This window comes from Cryptococcus neoformans (genome assembly GCF_000091045.1).
Source record: "Cryptococcus neoformans var. neoformans JEC21 chromosome 4 sequence".
Taxonomy (NCBI): Eukaryota; Fungi; Basidiomycota; class Tremellomycetes; order Tremellales; family Cryptococcaceae; genus Cryptococcus; species Cryptococcus deneoformans.
In genome coordinates, this window is record NC_006686.1 from 867,501 (window position 1) to 881,149 (window position 13,649).

At 48.4% G+C, this 13,649-nt stretch overlaps 7 protein-coding genes across 7 annotated transcripts; 4 read left to right on the forward strand and 3 right to left on the reverse strand.

The window, feature by feature from the left end:
- Nucleotides 1–105: 105 nt before the first annotated feature.
- Nucleotides 106–2,807, forward strand: CND03200 (expressed protein). The gene is made up of 12 exons (XM_024657023.1): nucleotides 106–172; nucleotides 233–376; nucleotides 430–901; nucleotides 962–1,170; nucleotides 1,218–1,242; nucleotides 1,286–1,366; nucleotides 1,422–1,790; nucleotides 1,851–2,123; nucleotides 2,188–2,349; nucleotides 2,409–2,484; nucleotides 2,543–2,628; nucleotides 2,693–2,807. Exons 1-12 carry the CDS (start codon nucleotides 132–134, stop codon nucleotides 2,720–2,722), a joined length of 1,968 nt encoding a protein of 655 aa, XP_024512744.1. The 5' UTR covers nucleotides 106–131; the 3' UTR covers nucleotides 2,723–2,807.
- A 2,118-nt stretch (nucleotides 2,808–4,925) lies between these two features.
- Nucleotides 4,926–6,512, forward strand: CND03210 (Ran GTPase activator, putative). The gene is made up of 4 exons (XM_570508.2): nucleotides 4,926–5,246; nucleotides 5,297–6,128; nucleotides 6,179–6,332; nucleotides 6,384–6,512. The coding sequence occupies exons 1-4, from the start codon at nucleotides 5,061–5,063 to the stop codon at nucleotides 6,424–6,426; spliced, it is 1,215 nt and encodes a 404-aa protein (XP_570508.1). The 5' UTR covers nucleotides 4,926–5,060; the 3' UTR covers nucleotides 6,427–6,512.
- CND03220 (mRNA processing-related protein, putative) lies at nucleotides 6,501–7,208 on the reverse strand. Its single transcript, XM_570179.1, has 4 exons — nucleotides 7,185–7,208; nucleotides 7,000–7,119; nucleotides 6,808–6,896; nucleotides 6,501–6,670 (listed from the first exon to the last, which is right to left on the reverse strand). The coding sequence occupies exons 1-4, from the start codon at nucleotides 7,197–7,199 to the stop codon at nucleotides 6,631–6,633; spliced, it is 264 nt and encodes an 87-aa protein (XP_570179.1). The 5' UTR covers nucleotides 7,200–7,208; the 3' UTR covers nucleotides 6,501–6,630.
- A 176-nt stretch (nucleotides 7,209–7,384) lies between these two features.
- Nucleotides 7,385–10,003, forward strand: CND03230 (conserved hypothetical protein). The gene is made up of 5 exons (XM_570178.2): nucleotides 7,385–7,408; nucleotides 7,454–7,489; nucleotides 7,593–9,259; nucleotides 9,316–9,515; nucleotides 9,574–10,003. Exons 1-5 carry the CDS (start codon nucleotides 7,405–7,407, stop codon nucleotides 9,917–9,919), a joined length of 2,253 nt encoding a protein of 750 aa, XP_570178.1. The 5' UTR covers nucleotides 7,385–7,404; the 3' UTR covers nucleotides 9,920–10,003.
- CND03240 (conserved hypothetical protein) lies at nucleotides 9,984–11,270 on the reverse strand. Its single transcript, XM_024657024.1, has 6 exons — nucleotides 11,111–11,270; nucleotides 10,975–11,050; nucleotides 10,726–10,882; nucleotides 10,551–10,666; nucleotides 10,357–10,499; nucleotides 9,984–10,300 (listed from the first exon to the last, which is right to left on the reverse strand). Exons 1-6 carry the CDS (start codon nucleotides 11,159–11,161, stop codon nucleotides 10,007–10,009), a joined length of 837 nt encoding a protein of 278 aa, XP_024512799.1. The 5' UTR covers nucleotides 11,162–11,270; the 3' UTR covers nucleotides 9,984–10,006.
- An 88-nt stretch (nucleotides 11,271–11,358) lies between these two features.
- On the forward strand, nucleotides 11,359–12,158 carry CND03250 (conserved hypothetical protein). Its single transcript, XM_570509.2, has 5 exons — nucleotides 11,359–11,461; nucleotides 11,522–11,587; nucleotides 11,666–11,760; nucleotides 11,820–11,888; nucleotides 11,949–12,158. The coding sequence occupies exons 1-5, from the start codon at nucleotides 11,392–11,394 to the stop codon at nucleotides 12,060–12,062; spliced, it is 414 nt and encodes a 137-aa protein (XP_570509.1). The 5' UTR covers nucleotides 11,359–11,391; the 3' UTR covers nucleotides 12,063–12,158.
- CND03260 (expressed protein) lies at nucleotides 12,126–13,579 on the reverse strand. The gene is made up of 3 exons (XM_570513.2): nucleotides 13,409–13,579; nucleotides 13,283–13,351; nucleotides 12,126–13,225 (listed from the first exon to the last, which is right to left on the reverse strand). Exons 1-3 carry the CDS (start codon nucleotides 13,555–13,557, stop codon nucleotides 12,163–12,165), a joined length of 1,281 nt encoding a protein of 426 aa, XP_570513.2. The 5' UTR covers nucleotides 13,558–13,579; the 3' UTR covers nucleotides 12,126–12,162.
- Nucleotides 13,580–13,649: the final 70 nt, after the last annotated feature.

Consider the following 13,649-nt stretch of genomic DNA (forward strand, 5'->3'; position numbering starts at 1 on the left):
CTTCTTCAGTCGGCAGCTGTAATCACACGTCATTTACCCCTGACGTCACCACTTGTTTGCTGCCCATCTTCATGTTTACCAAAACTGCCTTTAAGACGAAGGCAAGTAGTATAGTCACACTTCAGGCAACCATGGGCAGCGATGAACAGCCCCCTTGGGCCCCTCTGCCACGGTATGTACTCTGTCCCTGCCCTGGGCTTCCGAGCGCCACCTCCTGATTAGATCCGATTAGGAGCAATCAGCAGTCCGTCGACCATGACGACGAAGACGATGAACAGCTCAGGATCGCTATAGCTCTATCACAGGCAGAAGCGAGAGAAACAAAGAGAGCAAGGAGAGAAGAAACTCCAGATGACGAGAAACACATGCTTGCAGAGTGAGTCACCTTACAGACTTTGCTTCAAAATCGTTTATATGATGTCACCATAGAGCTATTGCGGCATCACTGGCTGAAGCTGGACCTTCAGCTAATCCGGAGGCCACAGTGAGCCAGCAGCCGGTTGCCTCTCTTGCTATTCCGGTCGTTGCCCCTGTGGTAGAGGTTCCTTCATCACTCAGGGTAGGAAGTCAAACCTACGATCGGGCTCAGATGAATAAGGAGCGTTTGCAGAGACAAGCTGCACGTGAGAAGAGCGAAGCCGAACAGTCGCGCAGAGAAGGTATATCCACATTCGAACAGACGACCCCTCGACTCCCACAAGCTAGAAAAGCTGCTTCAGCACAATGGCCTCCTCCTACCGGTGCCCATCCTTTCCAAGGGACTGCTCCATTTCCCAGAGATGCAGCTGGGGAATATTATCTGGAAGGGGAGTTAAGACATACCGGAAACATGTGGGCGAGCGAGGGCCCTATCGGGAATATTCGTCAGCCAACATTTTCTCTCACCCATGTAGTAGGCGACGTAAGTATTAATACCATTCCTTGCTTATACAGCAGTCACTGATGACCGACCATTGATAAGCATTCCCAAATCTCGCTTATCATCACATCAGCATACTGCATCGATGATTCATGGTTAAACGAGGCAGGGATTCTCCCAGATCCCGTTGATGTCCCTGTTGTAATGATACGCCCGTATCCCAAGGATCTTCGCCATCGTTTGAATGGAAAAGTTGCAAGCCAATTGAACGGTGAAGTCTGGTGTTATCCCGATATGAAAGATAATTGGGGGTGAGTTTAGGGTAAGGTACAAACACTTGCTGATGAAGAAAATTCAGCACCATGCACATGAAATTCTTTTGGGTACGTCCTGGTTTGGTGTTTCAAAGCCTGACATTCCTTGCAGATCTTTTACAAGACTGGTAGACTTCGTGTATGTATCTCAACAGCCAATCTAGTTCCATACGACTGGTCCATGATCGAAAACGCGAGTGACTAGGTTTTCTTCTTCACTTTCAATATGTGTGCTAACTTATGTGCAGTCCGTCTTTGTCCAGGACTTTCTCCCTCTTAATACCCCAATACAAGGGTTATCTGCCGACGCTCCCACCCATGACCTAGCCCTGCAGTTCCGTACACTTTTCAAACACATTGGTGTCGATTCCGCTCTGACGCTCCTATCAAAGAACCATCCCCAGGGAAACCGAATTCCGTTTTCCGGACAGAATGATTTTTCAGACTTACGGCGCTGGGATTGGGGAAAAGTCAGATTCAGAACAGTGATCAGTGTATCTGAGAAGCTCTCGGGGGCTGGTGATGTGGACCTATTCGGAATTGGCCGATTGGGCCACGTCCTGAATACTGAGGGATGGGTGCCTGATAAAGAGCAGAAAGCGGTTATTGAGTATCAGGTAGGGATACATAGAGAACCTTGTCGTCCCAATTGACTTGCTTACTTTCTTTTAATCTAGGGGTCTTCATTGGGCCAGTACAGCCTAAATTGGCTCCATAATTTTTATTCTTTTTGCACTGGCAAAAAGGTCTCCTCCCTCGTGACTAATTCTAAACCATCTTCCTGGCCCCCAATTAAAATTATATTTCCCTCTCTCAGTACGGTCGACAGTTCAGTAGGAGGGAGAGACGGAGGAGGTACAATTTTTGCAGGCAAGGGTTGGAATGCCAATACGAAGTATTTGTTTTACGACTCCAACTCGAAAAGGGGAGGTATCCTCATGCATGCCAAGGTAAGCATTGGTATCCATGTCAAAGAGTCAATTGTTTGTAACGGAGAACTGAGAATGTGTGTAGATGATGATAGCTATATTCCATCCTAAAGCCGAAACGCCTTCATCGCAGACTCCGTCTTCAACCTCTCTCGGCAAGCGGAAAGCCTTGGAACCGGACGAAGTAGAAAACCGAATAGGAGGGTGGGTATACGTTGGCAGCCACAACTTTTCGCCAGCTGCTTGGGTGAGTTCAGCCTCTCAACAGGTATTATCGGACGAAGGGTCCTGACCCTTTCATCACAGGGTACACTGGACACCAAAAAGAGTCCTGTAACACTCAGTATAAAAAACTATGAGTTGGGCATCGTTTTCCCCTTGTGTGAGTCATGCGGATTAATGCACTCCCGGTTTATTTTATTTTATCTGACAAGGTCCAGACGGGCAACAATCCAACGTTGCCGCTGACAAGGTGGCCCCGTATAAGCGGCCACCGAAAAAGTATTCCGTAGGAGATGAACCGTGGGTAAGTATCCTCTTCCTTACAGTTTAGACTGGTCAGTCAGTGTACTGACGATGGTTGATTGCAGGACCAAAAGAAACATGGATTTGGCCTCTGATAAGCGTTATAAGGAGGATGACATAGGAAGTGGTGGGTCGTTGGGTACTAGCAATGTATTTCAGACTCTTTGTTTTCTTCGTAAGCAACGGCCATCTGTTGTCTCGATACATATCGGTGCCTCCGTCATTAAACTAAAAACATCTGCGACGTGGGGTAAAATTAGAAGAGTGCCCGAGACTACATTAATAAAGGCCAAGTTTGGCGCTTAATTACACTAAAATTGTAACATTGACCTCCACCTTTACATCAAACTCCTCATTTAAGACCGAGAAGTTGAAGCTATTTCTTCAGGGGGTATACCACAATAGTTTGAATTGTTTTCACTCACTTCAGTGAATTTTCGGCAAAATAATAAAGGTTGGTGGCGGTTCCCATGCATACAAAGACCCAATTGCATGTCTTTGTACATCTTCATCTTTCATTTGGTGGAAGCGCAAATTGGTCGAAAGCGATTACCTTGTTGTATCGCGCGTCGTCTGAGGATCTTTTGTTGACTACAATCTGGAAGGCTTTCGCTCACTTCAATGAATTACCGCCGAACCAAAATCATTTCCAATCGATTTATGTGCCTCCATAGAGTCGGTCGAATGAATGCCTTCTTGAAGCTTTACCATTTGTGTGGACGAAGCGAAATAGAGCAAACGACGAACACCTACCATGTCGCCGATTCGCGCTAATTTCTCACATCAGTTAACTGTGTCCCTGCATCTAGTTTAATGACAACTCCTCACTAGGAGCTATCTGATCCTTCCCGATAACTACAATGGTCAACCTATCCGTCTTTAGATATAGATTGTCTCTCCTCTTCTACAGCTCTCCTTGACATCTTCTCCTTGTCTGATACGTGGACTGCCTTTTTTTGGTCACCGTGCATATTCGAGCGCTGGGGCTAAGCATTTTGCCATCTCGCTCATTGAGATGAATGGAACAGGCCACTTTCATGAAGTCGATCAATGTGCCGGGAGGAAGGTGGGTGCCGTGGACGTGACAACGCGAGGGGATGTGACAAGTGTGGAGTAAAAGTGAAAAGATGTGCCGATGTTGGGGCTTGAAGTTGAAAGCCGGGGAGCCTCAATGCTATACTATCGTTTTGTAAAGCCCTCAGATTGGGCGAATCTAGCCGATATCCAGTTATACGGAGTGTGATCCAAGTGTGATCCATAACCCCACAATTAGCACCAGCTCGTCCTCCATAGATTAGTGCCACCATAGTATGAGCTTTGTCAAGTAGTTTACTGGTAAAGGTATCTACCTTCTGCTGCTGGAAAAGATCACCTAAAGCTCTTTCTGTGAAAGCAGCTGAGGTAGTTTACGAACAATAGTTCAGTATGGGGCATCTCATAACTGAGTGCGCCAAGTTGCTGGTGGTGGATGTCAGGATGATATGAGAACAGCACCATTGGAAAACTTCTAGATGGACTAAAGTAGCATCAGTCAAATAGATAACGGTCAAGTTGAGAACTTTGGCACACACGGTCAAAGCTACCCTGGGGAACCGGCGTATGTTAGGTTATGAGCGATATAGCTGAAGGGGAATTGAAGGTATAGGGCGCTGGTCCTCGGGTGCCATTTTGGCACGCCACACGATTAATTTTTGGAAATATTTTGCAGTCATAGTGTTGGCCAATGTACCATGGGGATATCTTCGAAATTTGGGCTGATTTGAAGCTGATTTAAATAAGGACCTACAAAATGGTGGAATGAGGAACGAGGATATAGTGAGTTTGTTCTTCAGATGTCAATTTTGCGGACATGACGCCTTCCTGTTCAATTCTTTTGCTTCCAGACGATTTTCAATGGGTCACAGAGGTATGATAGAAAATTGGGCTGGTTTGGAGATGAACTGACTGCTCTGTGAATTTATAAAAGCGGACTCAGTGGGCAGAAAAGGGGGACAATGAAATAATCGATACTTACCGATTTTCTCGATGCATACACACCCCTGGTAAATGTAACTTATAGAGCTGATCTCTGGCTACCACATATCTCAAGAGCTAAGCATAGTATGCATAACTGAAGGAGATATGTGGATTTGAATGAAATTACAGCAAACAAAGCACAAATTACAGCAAACACGGTGATGCATTTTGAACTTACAGCAAACGCGGGTCGAATTTACAGCAAAAACCTATCTATCTCGCTTGGTTGTATCCGCTTTCAGGTGTCCCGATCCCTGTACGTTCGGTCAAAGCGCGTCAAAAGTCTGAAAAGAGCTTCCGCTGTGGTGATGTTGTTTTTCGCCGATTTCTGATGTTGGTTTCTGGAAAGTACTCGTAAAGTCCTTTTGTGTTCCCCTTCTATACCCTTACTTTTTTTCACAGCCTTACCCCGCAACCATGTCCAAGGTATTCTCCATCCTCGGTAAAAATCTCAAGGCCAACACCAAGGCCGAGTTGGAACCTTATATCTCCCAGTTGGAAGAAATGGAAGATGTTGAAGAGGTTCATTTCGGTGGCAATTCCTTGGGTGTTGAAGCCTGTGAGGCTATTGCCAGCGTGCTCAAGAAGAAAACCAATTTGAAGGTGAGAATCTTGTTCTCATGTGATCACAGACGCTCATGCTCTTTATGCAGGTTGTCGACTTGGCAGATATCTTTACGGGCCGACTCATTTCTGAAATTCCTCAGGCCCTCTCCGCTTTGTGCAACGCACTCTCTGATCACACCTCTTTGGTCGAGCTTGATCTTTCTGACAATGCATTTGGCGGTCGATGCGCGGATGCCCTCGTGCCATTCCTACAGTCCAACACCCATTTCCAAATCTTCAAGCTCAACAACAACGGTCTCGGACCATGGGGCGGTTCTGTCGTTGCAAAGGCCTTGCTTGATAACGCCGCCAAGTGTGAGAAGGAAGGGAAGGAGTCTAGCTTAAAGGTCGTTGTCTGTGGCCGAAACCGATTGGAAAACGGCAGCGCTCCTGACTGGGCTGAGGCGTTTGGGAAACACCGAAATTTGAAAGAAGTCAAGATGCCCCAAAATGGTATCAGGATGGAGGGTATTCAGGCTCTTGCTGAGGGCTTGTCTAACTGCAAGGAGTTGGAGCATCTCGACTTGCAAGACAACACAGCTACCAAGACCGGAACCCGTGCGATTGTCAAGCACCTCGGCTCATGGCCCAATCTCAAGCACCTCAACTTGTCAGACTGCTTGCTCGGTTCAGCCGGCGGTATTGCCCTCGCTACCAGTTTGAGCCTCGGATCTAATCCTAAGCTTGAATCCCTTAAGCTACAATATGGCGAGATGGACAAGCGTGCTATCGAGCTATTGAGTGTAGCTATCTCTCAGCATCTCAAAGAATTGACGGTGCTCGAATTGAATGGAAACAGGTTTTCTGAGGATGACGAATGTGTAGAGGAGTTGAAAAAAGCATTGGAGCTTTGGGGTCATGAAGAAGCTCTCGATGAGTGTGAGTTTTTCTATCAGTACGAAGAAGGTTTCCGCTGAATGTACACGTAGTGGATGACATGGAAGAGCCAGAGTCCGAAGAGGAAGAGAGCGAAAAAGAGGAAGAGCGGGAGGAAGAGGAGACCGGCGAGCCGGACGACGGTGTTGACAAGGGTGCTTCAGGAGAGGATAAACTTCCTCCTGCCTCCGACAAGCAGACTGATGAGTTTGTGTTTTCAATGTATGGGTCATTGGACAAAGCTGATCAAGGATGTAGGCTTGCGGACATGCTCGCTGGCGTTCACGTTGGGAAACAATAGAGACCATATTGGTTTATTTTACATGGCATAGGCGTATATGCAAGTCGGGTAGTTGCTTTGGGTTCTTCTGCATGTAACAATTCTCATATTACCTCATCGCGAATTGCGAGTTGGCCGCAATCACTTGTCCCAGGCTGCGTGCCCTTTCTAAGTTTTACAGTCGATTATTTGTGCATATGGCCTCCAACCTCCGCCATACATCATCTAATCTTGGTCCATTCCGCCTGCCCTGTCTTTGAACTCTCTGTTGTAGAAAGAAAATGTTAAAGGAAAGGAGCATAGTTGATATTGATCCACAGATATGAGGCAAAGTGGAAAAAAGGGGCAGTTCGGCGTCGTCAGCATCAACTTCAATTTCCATCTGCACTTGTGGCCACGCACCTTATGTACAGAACATTGTTGCAGCGAATGAGGACTTCTCCCAAAGCACCATTTGACTTGCCATTCTCAATTTCTTCAGTGTTAGCAAGCTGTGACATTTTAATCAGTATTCTACACGTCTGATCCGCGGCTGATTGACATCATCCGCTGCAATCCGCGCCCATAACTCTTGCCACGGAGCACAAGACTCACTTGCAAGTTCATGTAGCCATCTGTAGATACGAGATAGCCCCTGTACTCGAGACCCCACTTTAATCGGACATAGACGACCTTGCCTGTGAGATCTTGGAGGAAGGGCTTTGGGTTGACGGGCTGTGAATTGGATTGTTGGTAGTGAGCATAGATTGAGTGGTGTCCGTGAACGGATGAAGACTCACTGCGATGGCGGACATGATATTTGTGTTTTGAGTAGGGTATAAGAGAGTATAGGCAACATATAATAAGCTTGGTGGTGTGTCGCTGAGAGTTTGCGGCAGGAAGGCGCGCTGGCGGGAAGCTGGGCAACGCGCGCCTACGTGAACTAAGTTTGGGATGTTATTCTGCACTTACAAGAACTCGAGTCTCCATTGCATCTGCACACTCTCTCCGCTGTCTACAATGGGTAAGTATTTCCCGACCATTCCCTTGCTCCGCTCACCCCTTGTAGCCGCCCCAAACCCCTTCGCCGGCTTCGGCTCAAAGCGTGAGTACCACGGCCCCACCTTTCCTGCACGCTCTGTCGATTATATCTGACTTAAAGCTTCCTCAATGTACAACGAACTCCATTTTTTCTTCATCTAACCCAGCCCAACCCTCCGCTTCCGGCACCTCACTGTTTGGAAACACTTCGTCTCAACCTGCTTCTGGTAGCGGCTTATTCGGCTCGTCATCCACTACAAACAACTCCTCTGCTACCCCTGCCGCCTCGGGGGGCGGCTTATTTGGCGGTGGGGCACAGACTTCTGGCGGTTTGTTCGGAAATAACACCACCGGTGCCAATAATAACAATAACAACTCAAACGCGGCAGCTGCAAACAGCTCGACTCCTGCAGCGCCCTCTGGAGGTAGTCTATTTGGAGGATTTGGAACTGGAGGATTTGGAACGAACAATACGGCGACTGGGTCCACGACTCCAGCTTCTAAACCTGCTTTTGGTGGCTTTGGTCAATCCACTACACCGGCCGCACCTCCTCCAGCTAGTACAGGGACAAGCTTATTTGGAGGCGCTGCTACCGGCACAAGCACAGGTGGTGGCTTGTTTGGTGCTAAACCTGCAGAAGGCACTGGAGCACCTGGCGCAGCGTCAACAACGGGTGGATTTACAGGGTTTGGAGCAAAGCCTGCCGGCACCACATCTGCGCCTGCAACAGGTGGACTTTTTGGTTCAAAGCCTGCAGAATCTACCCCTGCTGCTTCTTCTTCTCCTGCGCCCTCATCCGGTGGTGGCCTCTTTTCATTCGGTGCTAAACCCGCCTCCACTACTACACCTGCTGCTCCTTCACTTTTCGGCTCTGCTCCTGCCAAGGATGCTTCTTCATCAACTCCTACATCTGGCACACCACCCACCACTTCTGGAGGCGGACCCTTTGGGGGTGGGGGGCTTTTTGGTGCCAAGCCCGCTGCTCCTGCTACAGAGGCTCCTAAAGCTGACACCGCCACCACTGCCCCGGCTGCCCCAACCAGTGGTTTGTTTGGGGGAGTAGGTGCCTCAAAACCCGCTGAAGCACCTAAGCCTGCTGCTGGAGGGTTCTCCTTCGGTAACTTGGGAGCCAAACCTGCTACTCCTTCTACCACTGAAGCTCCCAAAACGGGAGGCTTCAGCTTTGGAGCTTCTGCCCCAAGCGCTGATAAGAAGGACGAGATGCCGGCTGAAGCGCCCAAGACGGGAGGCTTCAGTTTTGGCGCCCCCGCTGCTGCCGCTTCCAACGAAGAAAAAAAGACTGATAAGCCTGCAGAGGCTCCCAAACCGGGTGGATTCAGCTTTGGTAACATTGGTACATCCGCAACAACGGCCTCTGGAGACGATAAAGGCAAGGCGCCTGAAGCTCCTAAGGCTGGCGGGTTCAGTTTTGGCGGTCTTGGTGCAAAGACAGATGGTGACAAGGATAAGGCTCCAGCTGCGCCTACGCCTGCTGCGCCTGCTGCTGGTGGCTTGTTTGGAGCCAAGCCTGCCGATGCTGGTCAAAGCAGTACCGCCGCCCCTTCAGCTAGCGGTGGTCTCTTTGGTGCCAATCCCAACACTACCGCGGCGGCTTCTACCACTACACCTGCTGTACCAACCGCCCCCATTGCTTCCGCCCCAGCCAATGTGGAGAAGCCCAGCGAACCCGTTCCCAACCTTCTTCGTGGCAAAGCCTTGGATGATATAGTGGAAGGATGGAATAAGGATTTAGAGGAGCAAGTGAAGGAGTTTGAGAGGCAGGCTGGTGAGGTGAGGGAGTGGGATAAGATTTTGGTCAGGAATGGTAACCAAGTGGGTGGTAACCTTGTTCGTGTCTTGGATACAAGCTGACACTTCTAATCCTGAAGATTACAGCTCTTAGAAGACAAGTGTTGGAGGCTCAGCAGACCCAAGCTGCTGTTGATGAACCGTTGAACTACTTTGAGGCTCAGCAAAATCAGCTGGAAAGTATGTTGGATGTGTATGAGAAGGAGATTGCAAAAATGTCAAACGACAGCACCAGGCCGTTGGCGGCGAAAATGCCGGCTGATCGAGAGCGGGAGAAGGCGTGAGTCTTGACTGATGGTTTATTGGAAAAGCTATTGACTGACAATCGCTGAAACAAGTTACACACTTGCCGAGGATCTTAATAAACAGCTCGATGACCTGTCTCGTAACCTGTCACAGATGATTGAACAAGTAAACAAAATTTCGACCTCCCAATCATCCCTCGACGCAAGCACGTCCTCTCTCACGAACCGTCCTGGGACACCCTCCGCGTCTGCTGCTGACGCAGCTTCACAAATGCCAGATGACCCAGTTAGCCAGCTTTCTGCTATTCTTGGTGCGCACTTGAGGGCATTGAGCTCAATCGACTCCAGTGCGGGCAAACTATCTACCAAGGTTGGAGAGTTGGAAACCAAGATGGGCAGTAGCGGGTCTGCCCGGGGATGGGGATTGCCAAGGAGATGATATGTTATGATAAGATAGAAAGTGTACGAATGATAAAAGGCAGAAACAGCGGTTTAATGTAAATTTCCTACATGCATACATTGATTATTAGACATCACCCTCCAGCACATCATCTTCGGCAACCTCCAAAACTCTATCAGGGGACACGCTTGGGCTTCTTGAGATATATCTGTCCCTTGTATCCCCCTCTTCTCCGCCCAGCTCACTACCACTCAGTGAAGGCGAACGCGAAACATAGCGGTTACCTGACGAGGCTGAAGACCGGGAACGAGACCGTCCACGAGAACCGGGTGATGATGGGGGTGTACGTGAGGGTGAGCGGGAAGTGTATCGAGGAGGGGACGGAGACCGGGAGCCTTCTCGTTCAGACTCTTGATCCTCCTAGTCAAATGTGTCAAATTTAATTTCGCCGAAACTGGTAGAAAAGAGATACGCACGAGGAGACTTTTCCTGGGCGGTAATCCTTCTGTTTCCTCCAGCACGCTCCTCTGGGTTAACCGGGGAAGAATGATATCACAGACACGTTCCTGGGTCAACAGTTCGTCTATGAATTCATCAAAGTGGGTCAAAGAATAACCGCCTGTAATGACTGTTGGTTTCTGTCTTCCAAAGTTGCAAGGAGTGCACTTACCGGCATGAACGACCCGTAACTTCCGATAATCCTTCATCAGTGGCTCGAGGATTTCATAGACCTCCAATGATCTGAATGTTAACCGCACGTAAAAGGCTGCGAGCGCCCTCAAATATCTGCCCGAGTCTCAGCTTTTTGTCCATTTGTGAAGAGTACAGATGGCGAAACCACGTACTTGAACTCCTCAGCCAACAGATACTCTATCAGGATTTCCTTTTCCGGTTGAAGTTGCAAAAGCTTGAGAACTAGACATATGAAAGGCGTGGGTGTTTGGCGATCTGTCACACCTCCAATAGCACGAAGATCTATAGCTTTATCTATTATTGATTCGGCTGCAGGAACAACGATAAAGAGCGGTGATCAAGTGAATACACGGTAACCATACCCTGTCAGTCGAGTAATCAAGCACGAGCTGCGGACTTACCAGTAAGGGCGAAACAGTGCTCTTTCCAATACAGAGAGTCGTATATACGGGCTCTGATGACCTTTTCAATGAGGTACTATAAGACAGCCAAGTATTGTTAGATTGAGTGGTGACGTTTGGGCAAGACTGGCTATACCTGCGGGTTGCTGCCGTGAACGGCTGTGGCTCCTCGCTTGGTTGCACTCATGGGGTCTGGGTGGATGGATGTAGGACAGGGAATATGTTCGGAGGAAGTAGCTGGGGGAAATTGTGAATATAGTAATAATGCGAAAATACAAATGGAGGTGGACTGAAGCGGGCAAAGGCGAAGACGCGAAAAGAAAAGCGAAAACAAATGATGATAATAATTCTCGCTTTCCCTGTTACTACTTCTCTTGCCACTTCCAATTTTATCACTCATCCCAGACATATCTCAACATGACAGGTAATGGTAAGGGCGAAGACGACGTCAGCTTGCCGAAAGCTACCGTCCTCAAGATCATCCAAGGTTCGTCTTTTGCCCGTGTATGGTAGACCACAGCGCAAAACTGACCGACTTGCCTCGCAGAAATGCTTCCAGAGGATATATCTGCATCAAAAGAGGCCAAGGACATTATATTTGACTGCTGTACTGGTGAGCAGACGCCTATTTGTGTATATTGCTCGGTTGTCAAGCGCAATATTGACTGATGAACATCCTCGACCTGTACAGAATGGATAAAGCTCATTTCCACCCAATCCAATATGGTCTGTGAAGCCTCTTCTAAAAAGACCATATCGCCTGAGCACGTCGTAGAAGCGCTCAAAGTGGGTTGCCTTGTTTTTGGAACAATATCATTATATATTGTACTGATTTAATGAGCCAGCAACTGGGGTTTGAAGACTTTGTGGCCGAGGTGGAAGAGTCGAACAAGGACTTTAAACAGGCTCAAAAGGTATGTCTACGAGAATTGTACCTTTTATAGTAGGATGTATGGCTGACTTTGATGTTACAGGAGCGTGTACGATCACAGCCAGATACCAAGGGCATGACAGAGGAAGAACTGCTGGAACTGCAAGAACGTCTGTTTGCGTCTAGCCACGCCAGATTTGCAGCAGGGCAGCAATAAAAATAAAATGAACTTTAGAGGCAGAACAAAAGGACGAGTGGACATGTTGTATTTCTACTATTGACATTTGGCAGCATAATGCATGTACGATACCAATCTATCATAACATGCCGAGGGCCCCCCTCTCTGTCTGCCACTGCTCTCCATCTGCCCCACCCTCTCTACGTTCTCTTTCCCTCTTTCGCTTCTTCCTCTCGAACTCATGATACCTTTCTTCCTCAATGACATCACTCTCCAGCTTTCTCTCTAGTTGCTGTAACGTTTGCAGCGCATCTTCTCCCCATCTTCCTCCCTGTAAAATTTCTCTCCCAGCTTCGTCAACCACCCGACTAACGAGTCTGTTGGTATCCTTGTCCCACTTGACACCCATCATTTCCATCTCGCGAATTCCCCTTTGTACACCATCAAGATCTCGGAAGCTTTCCCAACGACATGTGAGGACTTCGTTATAAGCTCCCGTCAAGCATCCAAAAAGATAAGATTCGAGGGAAGATGATTGGGCATGGTGGAAAAGGGCGAGGACGAGGTGAGGAGAATTGAAATTCTCGCGTAATGTTTTGAGTACACGAGTCAGGATTTTGGGATAGACGGGGGAGAATGTAAGCAAGGGGAGAAGGTTGGCGGGGGGCTTGTACGTGTTTTGATGCGGGCTCGTAGCAGCAGTCGACTGAGATGATTCTGGTGTAGCTGATGTTTCGTCTTCGACAGATGCCTTGACCTTTTCTGTACCCTCGTCCGGTTTTAATGGATCTATTGGAGTGAAGACCCTTTTCTTGGCCCATTCCACTAGTTCTAGATCACTCGACACCATGTCCATCTCCTCTGCCAACATTTCATACTCCTCCAAATTGTCATCTTCACTCCGATTCCTATCAAACATTGTCCTTAATTGTTTAGCCCCGTCGCCCCATTCGTTGCTGCCGTATCCAGTGACTCCAGATTTTGTGGCAAGGAAGGGATCAGAAGGGGTCGAGGGAAATGATGTGAGTATCGAGGAGATGACCTCGTTGAAGACTTCTGCTTCGGGCGGAGTCACGCCGCTAGCGCGAGCCAGTCGATTACGAGCGCCTTTCATAGGGCGGGGGATGACATTAGAAGATGAGAGGTCTAGAAAAGAGGATATAGATTGGGGTGCACCCTTGTTGTTAGATTGCTTAGGCCATCTGATCTGAAATGTCAGACAACATGAACGGAAATGGATTTGGGGAATGAAAACGTACTCTTGATGTAATTGAGACCACAGGTCATTGAACTGAGTGTGCTGTAATGAATCTGTTTGGGACTTTACACTACGAATGTTTTCGGATTAGTTTACTTTCCGCGTGTGGTTCAAGACCAGGACATACGGCGTTGATTTTGGTGCTCTGGTGAAATGTGGCTCCTCGTCGGTAGGGCGGAGTGTGGAGGCTGAAGTGGAGAGGAGCCTAGAGGTTTTTGAGGGGATACGGCGTGAGGTTGCAAGGAGATGTCTGAGCTCCGGGTGAGGCGGGGGCATGCTGGGGGTGAAGAAAATGAAGATGGACGAGAGAAGATGAGGTATAACGGACCAGCGAACAAGTATCGGAAAGCATTCTTGAAATCTCATCC

Excerpts from the sequence above, each read along its gene's own strand:
- CND03200 (XM_024657023.1), top strand. The coding sequence starts at position 132 with ATGGGCAGCGATGAACAGCCCCCTTGGGCCCCTCTGCCACG. Across the intron at positions 377-429 it reads GAGAAACACATGCTTGCAGA|AGCTATTGCGGCATCACTGG; the intron begins GTGAGTCACCTT and ends ATGTCACCATAG. Across the intron at positions 2,124-2,187 it reads GTATCCTCATGCATGCCAAG|ATGATGATAGCTATATTCCA; the intron begins GTAAGCATTGGT and ends GAATGTGTGTAG.
- CND03210 (XM_570508.2), top strand. The coding sequence starts at position 5,061 with ATGTCCAAGGTATTCTCCATCCTCGGTAAAAATCTCAAGGCCAACACC. Across the intron at positions 6,129-6,178 it reads TGAAGAAGCTCTCGATGAGT|TGGATGACATGGAAGAGCCA; the intron begins GTGAGTTTTTCT and ends ATGTACACGTAG. Across the intron at positions 6,333-6,383 it reads TCCGACAAGCAGACTGATGA|GCTTGCGGACATGCTCGCTG; the intron begins GTTTGTGTTTTC and ends TCAAGGATGTAG.
- CND03220 (XM_570179.1), bottom strand. Across the intron at positions 6,897-6,999 it reads ATGGCTACATGAACTTGCAA|CTTGCTAACACTGAAGAAAT; the intron begins GTGAGTCTTGTG and ends AAAATGTCACAG. Across the intron at positions 6,671-6,807 it reads AACAATGTTCTGTACATAAG|AGAGTTCAAAGACAGGGCAG; the intron begins GTGCGTGGCCAC and ends TTTCTACAACAG.
- CND03230 (XM_570178.2), top strand. Across the intron at positions 7,490-7,592 it reads CGCCGGCTTCGGCTCAAAGC|CCCAACCCTCCGCTTCCGGC; the intron begins GTGAGTACCACG and ends CATCTAACCCAG. Across the intron at positions 9,260-9,315 it reads TGGTCAGGAATGGTAACCAA|ATTACAGCTCTTAGAAGACA; the intron begins GTGGGTGGTAAC and ends CTAATCCTGAAG.
- CND03240 (XM_024657024.1), bottom strand. The coding sequence starts at position 11,161 with ATGAGTGCAACCAAGCGAGGAGCCACAGCCGTTCACGGCAGCAACCCG. Across the intron at positions 10,883-10,974 it reads GCACTGTTTCGCCCTTACTG|CCGAATCAATAATAGATAAA; the intron begins GTAAGTCCGCAG and ends TTGTTCCTGCAG. Across the intron at positions 10,301-10,356 it reads CGCCCAGGAAAAGTCTCCTC|GAGGATCAAGAGTCTGAACG; the intron begins GTGCGTATCTCT and ends ACATTTGACTAG.
- CND03250 (XM_570509.2), top strand. The coding sequence starts at position 11,392 with ATGACAGGTAATGGTAAGGGCGAAGACGACGTCAGCTTGCCGAAAGCT. Across the intron at positions 11,761-11,819 it reads ACGTCGTAGAAGCGCTCAAA|CAACTGGGGTTTGAAGACTT; the intron begins GTGGGTTGCCTT and ends TTAATGAGCCAG. Across the intron at positions 11,889-11,948 it reads ACTTTAAACAGGCTCAAAAG|GAGCGTGTACGATCACAGCC; the intron begins GTATGTCTACGA and ends TTGATGTTACAG.
- CND03260 (XM_570513.2), bottom strand. The coding sequence starts at position 13,557 with ATGCCCCCGCCTCACCCGGAGCTCAGACATCTCCTTGCAACCTCACGC. Across the intron at positions 13,352-13,408 it reads AGAGCACCAAAATCAACGCC|TGTAAAGTCCCAAACAGATT; the intron begins GTATGTCCTGGT and ends AAACATTCGTAG. Across the intron at positions 13,226-13,282 it reads TGGTCTCAATTACATCAAGA|ATGGCCTAAGCAATCTAACA; the intron begins GTACGTTTTCAT and ends ATTTCAGATCAG.